The sequence below is a fragment of the Eumetopias jubatus genome, unplaced genomic scaffold (assembly GCF_037043125.1).
Source record: "Eumetopias jubatus isolate StellerSeaLion01/CBP00866 unplaced genomic scaffold, mEumJub1_p1.0 scaffold_2, whole genome shotgun sequence".
NCBI lineage: Eukaryota > Metazoa > Chordata > Mammalia > Carnivora > Otariidae > Eumetopias > Eumetopias jubatus.
In genome coordinates, this window is record NW_028274808.1 from 144,492,823 (window position 1) to 144,512,743 (window position 19,921).

General features: G+C 35.3%; 1 protein-coding gene across 5 annotated transcripts in view; it reads left to right on the forward strand.

Annotated features, from left to right (window-relative positions):
- The window catches only part of ANKRD17 (ankyrin repeat domain 17), a 159,124-nt gene that overhangs the window by 78,484 nt on the left and 60,719 nt on the right, over positions 1–19,921 (forward strand). For all 5 annotated transcript variants that reach the window (XM_028100587.2, XM_028100588.2, XM_028100590.2 and 2 more), the window contains exons 3-10: positions 5,259–5,415; positions 8,993–9,140; positions 9,385–9,532; positions 11,316–11,549; positions 14,206–14,300; positions 16,223–16,460; positions 17,980–18,171; positions 18,549–18,658. In XM_028100587.2, the coding sequence (XP_027956388.2) occupies positions 5,259–5,415; positions 8,993–9,140; positions 9,385–9,532; positions 11,316–11,549; positions 14,206–14,300; positions 16,223–16,460; positions 17,980–18,171; positions 18,549–18,658 (1,322 nt within the window). The remainder of the gene's footprint in view (positions 1–5,258; positions 5,416–8,992; positions 9,141–9,384; positions 9,533–11,315; positions 11,550–14,205; positions 14,301–16,222; positions 16,461–17,979; positions 18,172–18,548; positions 18,659–19,921) is intronic.

A 19,921-nucleotide genomic window follows, 5' to 3' on the forward strand; every position in this document is an offset into this window, starting at 1 on the left:
TTGCATATCTAAAGAAAAAAATAGTAGTAATTCCTTGATATTGTCAAATATCCTGTCAGTGTTTATATTTCCCCAATTATTTCATAATGGTCTTTTTTTAAAGGTTGCTTTATTTTTATTTATTTATTTATTTATTTATTTATTTATTTATTTATTTATTTATTTATTTATAGAGAGGGAGGGAGAGAGAGAGAGAAAGGTGGGGCAGAGGGTGAGGGAGAGAAAATCTTAAACACGCTCCATGCCCGGTGTAGAACCCGGCATGGGGCTCGATCTCACAACCCTGAGCCTATGACCTATGGCAAAATTGAGAGTTGGTGGCACCCCATAGTGGTCTTTTTATAGTTAGTTTATTTGAATTAGGATCCAAACAAATTTTACATTTTTTAATTAAATTTTTATTCTTTTTTTAAGGATTTATTTATTTATTTTAGAAAGCGTGTATGTGTGAGTGGGGGAAAGGGCAGAGGGAGAGAATATTTAAGCCGACTTCCCACTGAGCCGGATCCCGCCTTGGGGCTCCCTCTCACCACCCATGAGATCATGATCTGAACTGAAACCAAGAGTCCGATGCTTAACCGACTGAGCCACCCAGACACCACTAAGTTTTTTAATTTTAATTTCAGTAGTTAACATACAGTCTTATATTAGTTTCAGGTGTACAATATAGCGATTCAGCAATTCTCTACATACTCAGTGTTCATTATGATAAGTGTACTCTTTAATCCCCTTCACCTATTTCATATTTACATATTTTGTATGTAAAATGTAATATTTTTCATGTTAATTATTTACTTTGTCTTTTAATCATAAGTTTCCTTTTTCCTTTTTTACCCCCATTTATCGGAGAAATTGATTCATGTGTCCCACTTTATCAATTTTGCTAGTTGCTGCTCTGTATGTTGTTTTCCTGTAAATCAGAATTCAGATCCAGATATTGACCAGATTCAGATTCATTTTGTTTTTAGCAAGAATAGTCATTCATGGTATATATATTTCCTATGTATCACAGAACTACTCTGGTGGTTTCTCTTTTTGTGGTGTTGAGATTGACCATGGTTTAAGTATCCTGAGAAAGGGTGCTTGAGAAGTAAAAGTTTTTGAGACTGTCTGAAAAATACCTTTGATGCTATCCTCATACTTGATAGTTTGAAGGTATAGAATTCTGGTTTAAAAATCTCTTTCAGACTGGTGAAATTATTGCTCCATTATCTCCTCTAATTCCTGGTGTTGCAGTTCAGGAAGTTAACACCACACTTACTTATAGTAGTCTCTTATCTCTGCAACTTTTCCTTTCTCATCCTTCTCCATAGCATTAGAATTTGGGGCATTTAAAAATTTTGCTCACATTTTGAATATTTTTGGCTGTCCTTTACATTTCACATTTTCTTCAAAAACCTGGTGAATCCTAGCCTTTTTGTAGTCAATAGCAATGCCATAAAACTAAAACAAGGTATATGTGCATGTTTTGTCAACTGGTGGGTTTCACTTTGAAGTATTTATTATATATTATAAATTATATACATTATATAATTACTGCAGCATAACAATTTATTATAAACATAGCAGCATGACACAACACCCATTTACTATCACTTAGTTTTTGTAAATAAGATGTCTGGGCACATAGTGTGGCTAGATTCTCTTGCCCAGGGTCTCCTGGGCTGAAATCAAGGTATCCGCTGAGTTGAGTTCTCATCTGTAGGCTGTCAGAAAATCTGCTTTCAGGTTTATTGTTGTTAGTAGCAGAATTCAGTTCCTTGTAGTTATAGGACTGAGTTTCTGATTTCCTATGGACTGTCAGCTGGGGGCTGCTCTTACCTTCTTGAGGTTGCCCACCTTCTTTGGCATGTGGCCTCCTCCATCTTCATGTAAGCACAGTAGAATCCTTCTAATGCTTTAAATCTCTGACTTCCTTTTCTCCAATTAGCCAAAGAAATCTCTTAGTTTTTCATAGGCTTATGTGATAAGGTCAGGCCCACCCAAATAATATTCCTGTCTTCAGGTCAACTGTACCATATAATGTAACCTAATCATGGGGATAAAAGCTATCAAATTCCCAGTCCCAAGGATTACATAGAGTGAGTATACCAGAGCTGGGTAAAGTTGGTAACATTTTAGAATTCCTAGTACACAGTGATTGGATAGAGACCCTTTCCTTTCTTTGAGAACTCTCCAAATGTCAGTATCTTTAAATCTTTTCTCTGGGGCTTGTCAACTTCTTGAGAGACACATCTACCAGTTTTTATCCGGTAAATGATAAACCTGGCTACCTGTATTTTGGAGTACAGTGGGGGTTGAGGATCTCACTGTTTATCATGCATATATTCACTTAATCCTTATTTCCCTTTAGTATATCATCTCTTTTTCCTCTTTATCTAATGACTACTAATCCTGGGCCTTTCTGGTTTGGTTTCTGTAGAGAATAATCATCTGGTTGTGCAGTTTGGAAATAGAGTCTTCAAGTGTCTGACTACTTCTCACAGGTGTTCAGCTAGTCTCTCTGTTTTCTGGCCCAAGCCTCACCCCTGTATCTGGTACCTATAATTTCTGAACCCTTTTGGACTGCTCACCTTGTTTCTCTTTGATATCTGTGTTTCTCTTTGTTCTGCTAAGTCAGTTACATCTCCTCTTAACTTTGTCTTCATAAATAGGAATTAAGTTGAGTAAGTTCTAAGAGGAAAAAAAGGGAGAAAATAATAATCTTAAAATCTGAAATCTAGGTAATCTTTTAATGCACTGTTTCTCTTCTATCGTTTATACAGCCTATAATGTCTTATTAGGACATTTTTGGTCGCAAGTTACATGGTTCTGTTGTTCAGTTGATTTGATGTTAGAATTGGGAAAGAATAATCTGATCATCACGTATCTTTTCTGTTTTCGATCTTCATTGATTAATACATAATAACTGGTTAAGACTAGTAAAAAAAAAAAAAAAACTCATAATCCAGAGTAGCTAGAATAAATTAATTTTCAATCACTATTTATTCATTTGAAGGATTACCATGTGTATCTTAGGTTACTTCCTAATTATCTTTACTAGAATAGTTAGCTTTACTTATGAAGACATGAAAAGTTCATAAAAATTTAATATGGAATATTTTGTTTTTGATGCTCTTTCTTTTTAAGGTAGTGATTACTTTTTACTAATCCAGATATATCTTCTTACCTAATTCTGTTGCTGTCATTGGCAAATAGTTGTTATATGGTTGATCTGAATTGGCTAAAAAATTGGAGCTCATTCTCTCATGTGCAAATGCATCTGTGATCTTGGTTTCCATAGTGTTAGGATACTTAACTAACCACAGGTATCTTATTGAATAAATACTGCTATAGCAGATTCAGACTGTGGTTGGTTTTTAATATTAGTGACACAAATTATATAGTAGGATCAGTTTTATCAGACCGAGACTGTCTTTATTCTTTGCACATCTTGATTATAACCGATACCAACTTTGACTGCTCTGAACATTTGTTATATCTAAAACCATAAAGCCTTTCTGTCAGATTTATTTTTGGTTCCAAAAGATACAGTATTTGATATCTTGGATTTTTCCAGAAAGAAAACCAAACAAGTATAAACTTTTGTAAACTTTAAACACAAACTTATATGATGTTATTAAGCCCTTCTACTGTAAAAAGAAATCTGCACAGGTATGTTTATTATTACCATTTGAGTGGGGTTTTTTTTGATTGATGTCTTAGGTAAGTAGTTTGTTTTAAAACCTGTGATAATACTTCTTAAACTTTAATGTGCATCTGAATTGCTTGGGAATCTTTTTTTAAAAATGCAGGTTTTGGGTCAGAAAATCTAGGGGCCTGAGATTCTGCAGTTTTTTTTTTTTTTTTTTTTAAGATTTTATTTGAGAGAGAGAGAGAGAGAGATTGCACGTGTGCACAGGAACAGAGGGAGGAGCAAGGTGGGGTGGGGAAAGAATCTCACTTTTTTTTTTTTTTTAAGATTTTATTTGAGAGAGAGAGAGAGAGATTGCACGTGTGCACAGGAACAGAGGGAGGAGCAAGGTGGGGTGGGGAAAGACTCCACTCAAGAGCAGATCTCACACGGAGCCCTGACATGGGGGCCCCAGCATGGGCTTGAGGACTTGACCTTATGACCCTGAGATCATGACCTGAGCCAAAACCAAGAGTCGGATGCTTAACCGACTGAGCCACCCAGGCGCCCCCAAGATTCTGCAGTTCTAACAAGCTCACAAATGATAGCAGTGTTTGTTCTCCATGTACCACTTATTGAGTAGCAGGGATCTATAATATGCATTATAACATTAGGTGTTTATCTTCAAGTTGGAGCAGAGGTTTTTAATCCTGGCTATGCATTAGAATCTTCTTAGTGCTTTAAAAATATTTAGATGCCTAGGCCCCACCTCCTACTTACTGAGTTACATCCTTAGATGTAGGAGAGCGTATCATCTATATTTTTGAGAAGCTCCACTGATGGGCAGCACCACGGAGTTAGAATAATAAAAGTTAGAAGTGTTTTGTAGTGATAATCCAGAAAAGCAGTAAGATATATTTCATGCAGATAGTTATTAACCAGTTCTACTTTTGAATTTTTATTCTTTTGCTGTTCTGAATGTTTTTTAGATATGATATTGAGTATATGTAATAAGTTATAGACATAATTTGAAATAAATAGGTACTCATGTTATCTTTTATATGGCCTGTAATGTCTTATTAGGCCATTTTTGGTTACAAGTGGTAGTAGGCCACCTTAAACAGTCTTAAACAAAAGTGGGCATCTACCAAAAATAATGGGGATTGTTCTGGCTTCTGGCACTATTGATTTCAGTGAGTCAAAAATGACTTTTATCTGAACTGTCTTCTGTTTTTCTGCTCTGCTCTCCTCTATATTGACTTATTTCAGATAGTCTTTCTCTTTGTGATCATGAAAGTGGCCATTAGCTCATGACTCACATCTTAGCAATTCAGTAACCTTTGAACATAGAAGTTCTTCCAAACCTATGGCAAAAGTCTGACTGGGGACTCCTAGTTGTCCCAGCATAGGCCAGAGACCCATTTCTGGCACCAGAGAGTCATGGGGTCAAGCACTTCTAGACTAGGAATAAGGTTATTAGAGAATTGGAGAACAGTGATTTTCCAAAAGATTCCAGACAGACATTATATATGTGAAGTGTAACATTTAAAGTTTATTTGTTAAGATACATAGAGTTAAGTAACTTGACTTTTGCTTTGTTTCTCCTTTTGGGTATATCCATATTGGTGTGAAAATCATGTAATAGGAATAGGCAAATTATCTACGGCTGATGGTAAAGCCTTTGCAGATCCTGAAGTGCTTCGGAGGTTGACATCGTCTGTTAGTTGTGCGTTGGATGAAGCTGCTGCTGCACTTACCCGTATGAGAGCTGAAAGCACAGCGAATGCAGGGCAGTCGGACAAGTAAGTACATTTTCTCTGTGATGAGTATAAAAACATTTTCTTAAAAATAGCTAATGTCCACAGCCTTTATTTTGTGCTTGGCATGGAGCTAACCACTTTATATGTAATACCTTGTTTTTACTCACAAAAAGCCTTAAGGCAATGGATTTTGTTTCTACTTTCCTTTTATTCTGAAAAGCTCAAGAGAAGTGAATAATTTAATCAAGATCAAATAGCTGACAAGTGGTAGACCTGGGGCACCAGTGACTGCAAGTCTGACTTCTTAGCCAATATGTTATAAAAACCTTTTGCCTCTTTAGATTTTGTTTTCTTTTAATGTTTTGGTGACAAAGAAATAAATGCTTTCTAATTAGTCATGCCATTTTCTAGTTAATATGTATAGTTCTAATCATTTTAAAGAGCAAGGTTTTTATTTATTTGTTCTATGCATGTTCAACAAATGTCATAGATCTAGTTCCCATAATTTGAATGTAAGTGAGTCCCAGGTACTTCGTTTTTGTATGCCCCACAATTCCTTTTATATAGTACTTTACAGTTAGTAAGGACTCAGTTTATATTTTGTGACTTTGCTTCTTTAAGTTTTTCTGATGATCTTACACAATAAAAATCATACCATCTCATATAAAAAAAACAATTATGGATAGTATATGAAAAATGGATATAAGCTCCAAGAAAGCAAATGGAAGAGAATTATTAATATAAATTACTTTTTTGCTTCCTCAGAGGCTTGTTTTCCTCTAACTAAAATGAAGCCATTTTATTTATTTTAGCAGTTGCCTTTAAACACTTGAGAAAATGGGAGTATTGTTTTATATATGGGTTTGGAGAATTAAAAAAATAGAATTTAAGGATTATCTTTTATATAATAGTGTTTTTATGTGACATCTTTAAAGAGTGTGATAGAGGGCACCTGGGTGGCTCAGTCGGTTAAGCATCTGCCTTCGGCTCAGGTCATGGTCCCGGGGTCCTGGGATCGAGTCCTGTGTTGGGCTCCCCGCTCAGTGGGGAGTCTGCTTCTCCCTTTGCCTCACCCCCCACTCGTTCTCAGTCTCGCTCTCATGCTCTCTCAAATAAATAAATAAAATCTTTAAAAATAAAGAGCATGAAAGAAAGGTATAGTATTAACAAGAATATGAATTTCCTCTTCCTCTTGACTCTGTATTCATCTTCATTTGTCTAGATTTTTGTTTTTCTTAATTTACTATTCTCATGGATTGACTCTCCTTCAGTTAACTTCAAGTTCTATTTCTGAATTAATGATCAGTTTTACTACCCTGTGGTATTACTAATATTCTCTTAAATGTGGTGCCTGCTGAGACTGGCAAGAAAGAAAGTTAAAAACACCTTGAAGAGTATATTAAAGCTAGTTCAAGTAGGAAATAGAATAGAAAAATAAAACATTACAGATTCTTTGGCATTGAATATACTAAAAGAATAGTAGAGCATGTTTGTGACAGTCATTTATTCAGCAAAACTTGAGGAATATAGTGGAGTACAGTGATGTTATGTGTTAAATTTTATATTAGTTAAGTGTGGTGCCATGTGCTAGATCTAAGGTACTCTTTGCTCATAAGTTCGGAGTTTGAACTGTTGCTACAGTAGTTCCCGTAAGCTTGTCTTAAAGCTAGCACACACATAAGGAAATTGAATGCAAGTCTAAATGGGATTGTAGAGGGAAAGTATGTGTGTGCCTCAGGAAGAGAAAAAGAGTAAGAGCCCACTTGAAAGAGAGAAAAGGTATGTTCTTATAAGGACATGTCTTATGGGAAAGATTTGTCTTACATTTGTTTAAAGGTAATAGAGAACACTGGGTCTAAGGACTGTCGGTGTCCTAAAAAATGGGAAATTATGAGACAAGCATACTAGGTGCTATTCAAGACTTTGACTTTGGTAAGGGGATAATACAATTAACCAGTAAGTATAATATATAACATGACACACAATGATAAGAACTATGGGGAAAAATTGAATGGGGAAGTGCTAGAGCAGTGTTTGGGGTTGGAGATCACAGTGCGTTTTTCAGAGAGTAGTCAGGGAAATCCTCACTTAAAAGATGGTTTTTTAGTAAAGACCTGAAATTGGTAAGGGTGTGAGCTGTGTCTGACAGAGAAGCTGTCTTGGCAGAGGGACGGTGAATACATATATCTTGGAGTTGGAGCTTAATTAGCATTTTTTATGAAAAGCAGGAAAGCCAGTGAATGTGGCAAGAGTAAGAGTGAGAATAGTAGGGGATGAAATCAGAGAGGTAAAAACTAGGACTGTGGGACCCTACCACTGGAAAGATCTCATAAGTACTATGGCTTTTAGTGTAAGTGAGCTTAGAGGCCAAATGGAAGATTCTGGGCAGAGGAGTGACATGATCTGCTTTCCTTTAAATAAGATCTCTCTGGTTGCCTTGTTGAAAAGAGTCTGAAGGAAAACAAAGGTAACAGCAGGAAGACTGTTCAGGAGACTTTGCCATAATCTGGGCTAAACATGATGTTCTTGAATCTGGGTGGTAGTAATAATAGAGGTATAGAAAAGAGGTCACCAGGGCGCCTGAGTGGCTCAGTCGTTAAGCATCCCAGGGTCCTGAGATCAAGCCCACATCAGGCTCCCTGCTCTGCGGGAAGCCTGCCTCTCCCTCTCCCTCTCCCCCTGCTTGTGTTCCCTCTCACTCTCTCTTTCTCTCTCTCAAGTAAATAAATAAAATCTTTAAAAAAAAAAAAAAGAAGAGGTTACCCATGGATGCCTTTAGTATCAGAAGTGATGGGACCTTCAAGAGGATGATATAAGAATTGACTTATATTTGAAATGAAGTGAATATTAATAGCACTGGATTTAGTGTTTTTCTTAGGATGGATTTTATCCAAGAGTAGAGAGAATCTTTAGAAATGTCCATAGTTGGAATTATATGGGGATGTTTATAGGGCAAACACTTTACTCTCAGTCTAATTTTCTGTTGCTTCACTTTCTCCACCTTCCTTTTGCTTGAATTTAGCCTTTGCCTTGCCTGGATATTTTTCAGGCTTCACCAAAATATGATGCACAAGTAAATACTTGAAAAAAAAATCTCCTTATCAGTTATTCATATTTTAATCAAAATTACATGCTCACAACTTTCCTGTCTGATTTCCCTTTAGTTGATTGAAGGACTCAGGTAGACCTTTGTAATTAGTACAAGTTTTACCCATTTTATTAAATACATTTTTATTAACTTTTATATAAATTTTCTCACGACTGAACAAAGGGAAATAAAATTATTACCTGTATTGTGTTCATGTGATTTTCCATAAATTTTATGTTTTAGAATTTTGGTTTTTTTCCCCAGGGATAGTAAACTGGACTTTATCCTTCTGTTGCATAGCTGTAATCATCTTATAATGTTGGTAATTCTCATTGAGTGACTTTTATATATAGATTTTAAAATGAATTCAGTTCAATGAACTGAATCATTTTCAGTTTTCTTTTTGTTATGGATCATATTGAAATAATCATTCTTGTTTAGTACTGCTGTTCAGAATTACCTCAAAAGCCAGTACACTGTGTAATTTTTCATATTTTTATATCCTGATATTATAATGTTCTTCCCCAATAGCCGCAGTTTGGCAGAAGCCTGTTCAGAAGGAGATGTAAATGCTGTGCGAAAGTTACTTATTGAAGGGCGAAGTGTAAATGAGCACACTGAGGAAGGGGAGAGCCTCCTTTGTTTAGCTTGTTCTGCTGGATATTATGAGCTTGCACAGGTTTGTATTATAAAAATAATGACATGGGTTGTTTTTGTTTTTGTTTTTTAATCTGGCCTACTTATTAGGGAAATAATAAAGCTCAACCATTAGGCTCATTTCAACACATAGTTTTGTTAGATACACTTTGTGGTTGTTGGCTCTTTTACTTTAAATGACTAGGTAGGTGGTAACGTAAATATGTTCCACATCTTTTGATGAATATATCATTTTCTAATACCATTTAAACTTTTTCTTTCATAAGGTTTTGTTGGCAATGCATGCAAATGTGGAAGATAGGGGAATCAAAGGTGACATCACACCTTTAATGGCTGCTGCTAATGGAGGACATGTCAAAATTGTGAAGTTGCTGCTAGCTCATAAAGCCGATGTCAATGCACAGTCTTCAACAGGTTATTCTTTTTCAGTTTTGTTAAATATGAACACCCTTTGCTAATAATTATTTCACATGAAAATCATCACTAGTAAAGCTCTTGTAGTTCTCTAATTATAAATGCTACATGTTTGCATAAGGCTATGCATTAGGTTTAAAGTAAAGAATATATTTTGAATAAAATTTTTCCTCTTTGGTGTATGAGGATGATTACTTGGCCTTTTAAAGTTCGTTTAGATTAAATTAAATGCTGGCCCAGTTAGAAGGACTACACTCTTGGAAATGGGCTACAGTTCTCCAACCCAGATTTCCCATGTCTCAGGGCAGAAGGGAAGGGAAGATAGGGAGAACAAGAAGGCTGTGGAACAAAAGGCAGGTCTGTCATTGTCTACTGATACTAAATTGTGGCCTACAGAAAAAGAATATTATGAAAACATTGTGTCCCACACGGGACATGACTTTAGTTTAAACTTTATTTTTTTTCAAACTTGGCATAGATGGATTTATATGAAAATTCTAAAATTATACGAAAATATATTTTGTGTATCTTCTTCATGTAAGATTTTTAAATTTGTTAAGTATTTTATTTATTTTATTTTAAGGGTTTTATTTATTTGAGAGAGACAGAAGGAGCAGGGGGAGGGGCTGAGGGAGAAGCAAACTCCCCGCTGAGCAGGGCCCAATGTGGGCTGGATCCCGGGACTCCCCAGGATCACGACCTGAGCTGAAGGCAGACGCTTAACCAACTGAGCCACCCAGATGCCCCAAATTTGTTAAATATTTTAAGTAATTAGGATCTTACAGGTTCTGGTTTGAAGGGGTTTTAGAAATCTTTACTTTACCCAGAATGTTAACATTTTTTCCTTGTAACATGGGAGATTTTTATCATCAAGAAAGAATGTTTTTGAAATACTTTAGCTTTGATCATTTAGCTGGTGTTTGAAGTTATAGTGAAAACAAATATGTGTGATTAAAGGGACAGTCTGAGATGTCGCTACATACGATGAATAATTACAATCACAAAAAAATCTTGTGAAACTTTTCTCTAATTAAGGTTAGAATGAACATAACTTTTTTCTCATATGAAAAGTTAAAGTTTTAGAATTGCTCAGTTCTTTTTTAACTCTACAGTCATGGCAAGCCTATCTATTTTCTACATGTATTTGACCCTGATACTAAATGGAGAGAACTGGGAGTTGATTTCAGTAAGATAAAAGGCAACGGGAAAGGAATTGTATATATTATCTAAATTTATTAAGATTATAGTCTCCCCGTCTGCCTTCGGCTCAGGTCATGATCCCACCATCCTGGGATTAAGAGTCCTGCATTGCATTGGGCTCCTTGAGCTCCCTGCTCAGTGTGGAGCCTGCTTCTCCCTCTCCCTCTGCCTGCCACTCCCACTGCTTGTGCTCTCTCTTTCTCTCTGACAAATAAAATCTTAAAAAAAAATTATAGTCTCCCATTTCAGTTTTCTTCTTGTTGCTAAAAGAGGCTCTTTTTATTTTGGTATTTTATGTTAATATCTTTTTGTTTTTCCTGAATGGGAAGAAATCAGAGAGGGAGACAAACTGTGAGAGACTCTGGACTCCAGGAGCCAAACTGAGGGTTACAGAAGGGAGGGCGGGTGGGGGAATGGGTTACCCAGGTGATGGGTATTAGGAAGGGCACGTGTGGTAATGAGCACTGGGTGTTATACACAACTAATGAATTGTTGAACACTACATCAAAAGCTAATGATGTACTATATGCTGGCTAATTGAACATGATAAAAAATATCTTTTTGTTTTTCTTTATTAAAATAGGCAATACAGCACTTACATATGCTTGTGCTGGAGGCTATGTAGATGTTGTAAAGGTGCTCTTGGAATCCGGTGCTAGTATTGAGGACCATAATGAAAATGGTCATACTCCTCTTATGGAAGCTGGAAGTGCTGGACATGTGGAAGTAGCCAGATTGCTGCTAGAAAATGGGGCTGGCATTAATACGCATTCCAATGAATTTAAAGAGAGTGCCCTTACATTAGCTTGTTACAAAGGTACGGTATAAAACATTTTTTTAAAACAAAGTTTTTAAACACATGATATGACTGTTATTTGATACAGTTTTTAAATTAAAAAATAAAGAGGTGGTAATAGAATATAGTATGTATTTAACTTAAAGAAATGTGTTTAAAGTGTTTCAGAGTTTAATATGTAAACTTTTAAAATATAGACTTAATATTATAAATATATTGTCAATGAAAAATAACTGTTAAATGATTCAGTTGTTTTATCAGAAATGGTTAATTTTAATTATGCACTATACTTTTTCATGGTTTTTGTGTCAGAATATTTTGCGTGGTTCTCACAAAAGAATCCTGTTGACTCCAGAAGTATTCATCCTGTAAGTTTAAAAGTAAATACAATAAAAGTAGCTAGGATGATCTATTAATAAGAAGGTGCTTAAGCTATTTCATGTGACACTAAGAAGGAGAAAAATTGAGATGAGATTTGAGAAGTGAAAAGTGGTGTGAGGGGAGTTTGAATTCTAAAGAACAATGTTAGAGTATCATCAACACATTTAATAAAGTTGGAAGAGCTGGTTGAAATTGAGTAAAACACCTACCTTATACATACGTAACTGTACAAAAGGGATATATGATATTTTAAATGATGTCAATCAACCTGAAAATACTGGTAATACTGAAAAATACCATCCTTTGAGAGGGCAAGACAATTGTCTGGAAAGTTGCTCAGTCTTTAGCTAGTTAATGCTCTAGATTCTAGATTCTAAAAAGATAGCCAAAGAGCCACATACTTCTCAGACTACCTTTTGACAGGTAAATGGCTATAAACCAAGGAACTTTTTTAAAAGGCAAATTTTATGTCTGCATAGCCATTCAGTTCAGTGTTTCATACCATCTGCAGCTGTGTCATGTTTGTATCATAGAATAAGTGATAAATTATTGACCTTGAGGCATCAAGAAAAATTTCTAATAAGACAAGATACAAAATTTAAGGGGGCACTCAGTCTCAATGGCTGAATCACTTCCCCCACCAAGCTTGTGAGGGAATACCTCCTTAAATTATATACCTAAGGCTTTGATTGCCGCACCCTAGTTGTGGCCCTAGTGTTGTTTTGTTTTATTCTGTTTCAGAGTGACCAAAGTTGTGTGAGGTCCCCTGGAATAATTTCCTTTAAAAACATGGTTAAAATACATAAATGACTAAAATTTAAGTTAAATGTGAAAATATGCTCTATCTAAAGTGCTTTCGGTTGTCTGGTGTTAACAGAGTCTCAGATTAAGGAAGTTTAGGAAACACAGCTGAGGTCCCTTACTTCCCCAGTACTGTTTGGTAATTAGCAGAGGCTTATCTTCATCGGGAGGAGAGGAATTAAAGCCTTGGGACAGCCTTTCCAGGGCAGGCTGATTGATTGGGTGGCTCTCTCCCCTTTTCACAAATACTTTTGAACCTGGAACTGGCTGTATTTTACTACTGGGTCCCAGCTGGCCAGAAGAGCTTTGAGATGGGGCTACATATAACTACTCTTCCCTCTCTCCTTTGCTTGTAGCCCCACCCTGCTTTCCAAGGGGCGTCTGAGGTTGGGGCTTGCAGGCTTTAATTAGAAGCTGGATATAGAACTGAGCTGGTGGAGAACATCTCTACTACTTACAAGGATCCATGGACCCTCTCCCTTTCCTCTATTTCGGGTGAGGTCTTCTAGGACATAGATTGACAAGGAGGAGATGGGGAAGGGCTAGAACTCAGGCTGAGACTGTACGTTGATGTGGATCTTTGGGAAGGGAAAAGGACTGAGAGGAAAGGGAGATAGGTAGTTAGCAAAAACAAGATACAGCAGATGTTACAGTTACATACTGAAGTTAGTTTTAGTTGTTTATGATTTTACCGTCCACTCCTTCCCCTTAGTCCTAATTGAGAATTGATTGCAACTCCTTCCAAATAAAGTTGGAAAAAAATTAGTCATTTTTCTGTTTCTTGCATAGTGTCTGAAATCCTTTTTAAAAAATACCTTGTCTTTTTAACTACTCATAAGGTGTCTTTATTTGAACTGAAGCATATGGTTTATTTGAAACTACATAAATATAAATATGAGTGTGTGTATGTATGTATATGTATATGTTTATATCTAAATAGGTGAATAAGTATAAACTAAATGATGTGGTTTCAAAAAAAAAATATATATATATATGCAGTTCCCAACTTATAAACAGATTGTTCTTAAAAAGTTTATGAGTTAGTATGGTGATTAACATAACAATAAAATTTTAAAAAAAGTTTATGAGTTAGTAATTGAAACTTAAAACACATTTCCTCCTAGAAATAACTTCAATTATTATTATCCCAGGCTACTAATTCACGGAAGCTAATTTGTTCTGTAGCATAAATAAATATAGCATGCCCTGGCTTTTAAAAGGTTGTAGAGGGGATATTCTGGGTTTTGGATTTTAATAGCGTCTTTGCTCACCTGCAGCAAGGATTGTAGTATTGGCAACAGAGTAAGGAGTAGAACAAGTATCACTTGTATAATTTATGTGTGACAGTTGAGGGTGGCTTGCAACTGACTTTAGTATTATGCTTATAAATTTATTACTCTAAGTTAAATATAAATTTTCAAAGTATTATAAATTTTTCTTATATTTTTTAGAATAATAAAATATTTTAAAGTAATCTTGCACATTTTTGGTTTAGGACACCTAGAGATGGTGCGATTTCTTTTGGAAGCAGGCGCAGATCAAGAGCATAAAACGGATGAAATGCACACTGCTCTAATGGAGGCTTGCATGGTAAGACTGGTGAAATACATACATGAAATATATCTATATATAATTCATAGAGACAGTGTTATTGTATGATGAGCACCTTTTCCTTGAGTTGAAAGATTTGTTTATCACAGATTTATTGTAGAGCAGAACCTCAGCTGTCTGAATTATCAGTAGCGTTCAGAGCCAGTTGGGCAGCGTTAACTTCTTTCTATTAAAGGTGCTTTCTGGAGCTTTATAGCACTGCTTTTATTTTCTTAGTCTCATATAACTGTGTTGGTATTACACAGTTGGCACAAAAAGCAACCATTTAAAAAGTTGATCAAGGCTATTAAGAAGAATATATTCCACAAAGTATGCACATAATACTAAGCAGAGTACGTTCATCAAACTGATAATTTAAATTTGAATGAAAAATGAAAATTTTGAAATTAGAGTGTTATTTGTGTAACATAATTCCCCCCTCTGTGTATGGTCTTTTCTGAGCCCTTAATTCCTTTTTTAAGAACTTTCTTTTTAGGGTTTATACTTAGGAACAGGTAATAATAGTACTCTTAAACTTCTGTATCTTAGTCTGTGATTTGTGGCACAGAAATGGATGAGAATAACATTATAGGCTGATGTATGAGAAAAACATGCCAAAGATAGAAAAAGGCCCCAAATGAATTTTTCATATCTCAATGAAAGGATGTTAAATTTTAATTACTAATTTTTAAAAATATCAGGTAGTTAATTAAGACTTGAATTATCTTTGTTTTCTTTATTGCCATGCCAGTGTTTGCTTTAGTAAATTATCCTTTGAAGAAACATGAGTTTTCTTTGAAGGTCTTAAGTTCTTATCTGTTAAAATTAGGGTAATATCCTTCTCTTAGGTTGTTGTGATCATTAAATAATATAATGTATTTAAAACACATCAATAATATCTCCATGGTAAGGAAATTAAAACATCCTTGTGACCCCCAGTAGAGAACTATGTAGATTAAGAAATAAAAATGGAGCATTCTGTAGACCTAATCTGCATGTACTGGAAGTGTTATAAGTAGAGGAAAGATATTGGTAGTGGCCAGACATTTTGAAGCTTGCTAAGGGATTGGGATTTTAAGCTGGATTTTAAAGGAAATGTAGGAGTTAACAATGGAGGGAGAAAATTTGGAGCCAAAGAAACACAAAGTAACCATTGTAATAGGGTATTAAAGTTGTGCAATATGGCAAGTACAGAACTAAAAATGGGTGTGACATGTTCAAAAGAAGATGAAATGTCTGTGAGGTAATATTTAGAAGGAAAAATTACATCAAAGGCAAAAAAGAAAAGAGAGCCTTGGAGTTGCCTATAGTTAGGAAAGCTGTGGGAAAGGGAGACCAACAAAGGAGACAGAAGATAGTAAGAGAGATTCATTTTTCTTTTAATTTTCACTGGCATTTGAATGTTGAATAACAAAAGGAAGTACCGTGTATAAATTGTGTGCACTTTCCCCTAACACATCATCTGCGATTCTCTGCCTTCTCCAAAAAGTATTGCATTTTTCTTTTTCTACCTAATCAAAAGTTTGCTTCTTCTTAAGGTCTCTACAAAAATCCTATTTTCCCTTTCTCATCTTTATCCATGTAGCATTTAAGTATATGCCACGCGGTGCTGTTGTTTCATAGTAGTCTTTTGTTGCATGTACTTAATGTCTCTTTTTCCCCAAAGGTTAATAAGCCTCTTGATTGAAGGAAGGTATTATTTTTCTATAAGTTTCATAGCCTCGATCGCTGTTTCATGGTCTGTACCACAGAAATATAGATGGTCTTACTTAATACTTGCTTTCTCAACTGTTAAATGTAGATTAATTCTTATTTGAATGGAGATCAGTAAACCTTCACTGTATAGTAATCGAGAAGTGTTCATATTTTTAATGATTTTTTTAATGGTGCTGATTTAATTTTTTTAATTGCATTGTAATTAGGATGGCCATGTTGAAGTAGCTAGGTTACTTCTTGACAGTGGTGCCCAAGTGAACATGCCTGCTGATTCATTTGAGTCACCATTGACTTTGGCTGCGTGTGGTGGGCATGTGGAACTTGCGGCTTTACTCATTGAAAGAGGAGCTAGCCTGGAAGAGGTCAATGATGAAGGTTATACACCACTGATGGAAGCAGCTCGTGAAGGACATGAAGAAATGGTGGCGTTACTTCTAGGCCAAGGTAACCGTACCAGCAAAAACACTAAAGCACAAATATTTAAAATGTAAGACTACAGTATTATAAAATTGGGTTTCTGTGTTTCATCTTTCTAGTAGATTTGTAACGAGATGTTGTCACAAAAATGAATGAGAAAGCATTTGCTTTGAAAATAGCTCCATACTGTGCTAAACAAAACCAAATAGACTTCTTTAATATAGAACTTTCAGGCATCATGTGCTTTGTGAGTAAAAACAGAACTGGGGATGAGGTAGGGTTGTAGATTATGTAGGGGCATATAAGAGATTGAACATTTCTCAATGTATTGAGAGAATTGCTGTTGGGGCTGAACACCTATTAATAAATACTTAATATATCTAGTGTTTCATGAAACAGTGTGGGGAATCCTACCATAAGGACTAATTTGATGAGAATGCAAGGATGCATTTATAAGAAGCTGTCAAGGAGTCAGCATATAGTGGACTTTATGTTTGGGAAAAGTGACAGTTATTTTACATTATTAAGATACCTTTAGTTTAGAAGTAACCTCCCATCTCTCTATATATTTGTAGCCAAGTTTTATATCTCTTTTAGTAGTAAAGTTTTTGTTTGGACAAATTTAAGAGGAGTGGCACGTTTTTAAAAAACCATATTGGCTAGAACTTTAAAAGCAGAGGTTTTGTAGCACACTTCTTACATTTGAATCACAGCTGTAATGCTTGCCAATTTTGTAACTTCAGGCAAGTTCCTAACCTTCTGTGCCTTATGTAAGGTTGTTGTGACGTTTATATATATTATATATAAAGCTTTTTGAATGTTGTTTGTCATATAGTGCCTATTAAGTGTTAGCTATGGTGATGGTGGTAGTAGTGATAATAATGTGGCCTTGGGCAAGTTAATGAACTTCAATTTCCTTAGCTGTAAAATGGAGCTGATATAGAACTTGTAAAATGCTTTCAAATATTACCTGGCAAATAGTAATAGTGTATTAAATGTTAGCTGTCATCGTCATCATCATCATCATTAATTTTGAATCTTTATAAAAAGGGAATGTAGTTTACTTTTCTAAGTCCTTTTATCACCTGGTTTGTACCTTCTGGCTGAATAAGTCTTACTGCAGCTGTGTGCATCAAATATGGACTCAGGGTGTATTTTTAATAATTTTATTTTTTTTTAAAGATTTTATTTATTTATTTGACAGAGAGATAGTGAGAGCAGGAACACAAGCAAGGGGGAGTGGGAGAGGGATAAGCAGGCTTCCTGCTGAGCAGGGAGCCTCATGCGGGGTTCGATCCCAGGACCTTGGGATCATGACCTGAGCCGAAGGCAGATGCTTAACGACTAAGCCACCCAGGCGCCCCAATAATTTCCTTTATTTGTAATGGCCTCTCAGAGTAGGGGACAAGCACTTTATTATTTAGTAAAATAAATAGTAAAGTAATACAAATGTTCATTTTTGAAGTATAGTTATTAGGAAACAACATGTTTTGCTTATCTCTGGAATAAGTTAATGACTTTCTTAAAATTACAATTTTTATTCTAGGAGCAAATATCAATGCACAGACAGAAGAAACTCAAGAAACTGCCTTGACTCTGGCTTGCTGTGGAGGCTTTCTGGAAGTGGCGGACTTTCTGATAAAGGCAGGAGCTGATATTGAACTAGGGTGTTCTACCCCTTTAATGGAAGCTGCTCAAGAAGGTCATTTGGAGTTAGTTAAATACTTACTAGCTGCAGGTAGGCATTTTTGCATTTGGGAGGAGTTTTTACATGATTTATTCAAGTAAAAATATTACAATGCAAATAATTTTTTTCTTACACATTGAATGTGTATTTAAAAATGTAAAAAGTGTGGTGAACTATTGTGTGTACTCTGCATAAATAATTTACCTTGTTACGTTTGAAGTATCTGTAGCTTTAATTTCAAGCAGTAATCTATTTCTGTTTTTTTCTCTTGCTTTTAAAGATGCCAATAATATTCTCTATTTCTAGAAATGGATAGGGCTATTTTATCTAATTTGAGGAGATATGGCTTATGTAGAAGAAATTTCTATGTCCATCATTTATGTCTTATGATTCTTTTATTAAGTCTCTGTTGTTTAATACTACCACAGGAGCTAATGTTCATGCAACAACAGCAACAGGGGATACAGCACTAACATACGCCTGTGAAAATGGTCATACTGATGTAGCAGATGTCCTACTTCAGGCAGGAGCAGATCTGGTAAGCTTTGTCACTTTTTAAATCCTAATTCTTAAAGCCAAGGCAAGAAATTAATTTAAAGTTCTATAGAGATTACAGACAAAAAGTATTTCTTCTAATTTTGTGTTGGGCTTTTTGCCATTTTTTCTCTCATTTGATCATATTTTCATTCCACATTGTTTGGTGTCCGTTATTATTCCTCTTGTTAACAGGGTTATCCAGTCTATTACCCCTTGTTCTCCATAATAAAAGGGGGAAATTTTATATTAATATTATAGTACAAATTAATTTTTTTAGGTACTTAGCTATTTTTGGAAGATAAGTATTTAATAAGTAGTCTTTTCCCTCAAATAACTTATAATTTAGTAAAAAGGATGAAATACTGAAGTCATTGTATGGTAGATTATAAAGAGATGTCATAGGGAAAGTACAGACAGTAAAGAAGCTCAGGAGAGGTCAAGAGGTCACCTGAGATAGTATATTTTGGGTTGGGTAAGGTTTAAAAAGGTGGATAGGGCAATGTTATGACAAAAGAGATATTCCAGTTGGAAGAAATAAGTGTGAGTACAGCCTTGAGAGGTAGGGAAGCACCCAGGCGCCCCAATAATTTCCTTTATTTGTAATGGCCTTTCAGAGTAGGGGACAAGTGCTTTATGTGCTCTTCCAGTTTAGCATATGAGAGAGTAGAAGTGAGACATGAGAAGGTAGTTAAAATTTAAGTAACCATATGTTCATGGGGCTGAGATTAACAAGCAAATGTATATTCCTGTAGAAGTTCATAGTTTATGACAAAAATGCACACATGAGACAGAAACAGACTCCTTCATTGACTAGTTTTGTAAACTTTGTTTCATTTCTCTTTCCTCATTTATGGAAGGAAAGGGTGAAATTGGAAATTGGATTACTCTTGTGGTGTCTATCAGTTCTGTGTGTGTCAGTAGCTTTTGAAGTGGTTATGACACATGTTATACTCTTGTTAGTTGTGAGCATATTTCTTCCCTATAAGATTTTGAACTTCTTCAGCTTAAGAACTGTATTTCCAGTGTTTACCACAGTAGCTTTGAAACATATAGCAATGTAACTTGCTTAGTTCATTGCAATTTAAACAACTTAGTGTGTGGCTTAAGAGAAAAATCAAAAGTTACTCATCAGATGTGAATGTTTATATATCTAATGCTTTATAAACTATATTTTTTTCCTCAAACCTTTATATTCTACGATCTGAAAATTTCTCCAGTAGTGTTCTCAATTACTCAGCAATCACAAGAATGCAATAGATTCTCC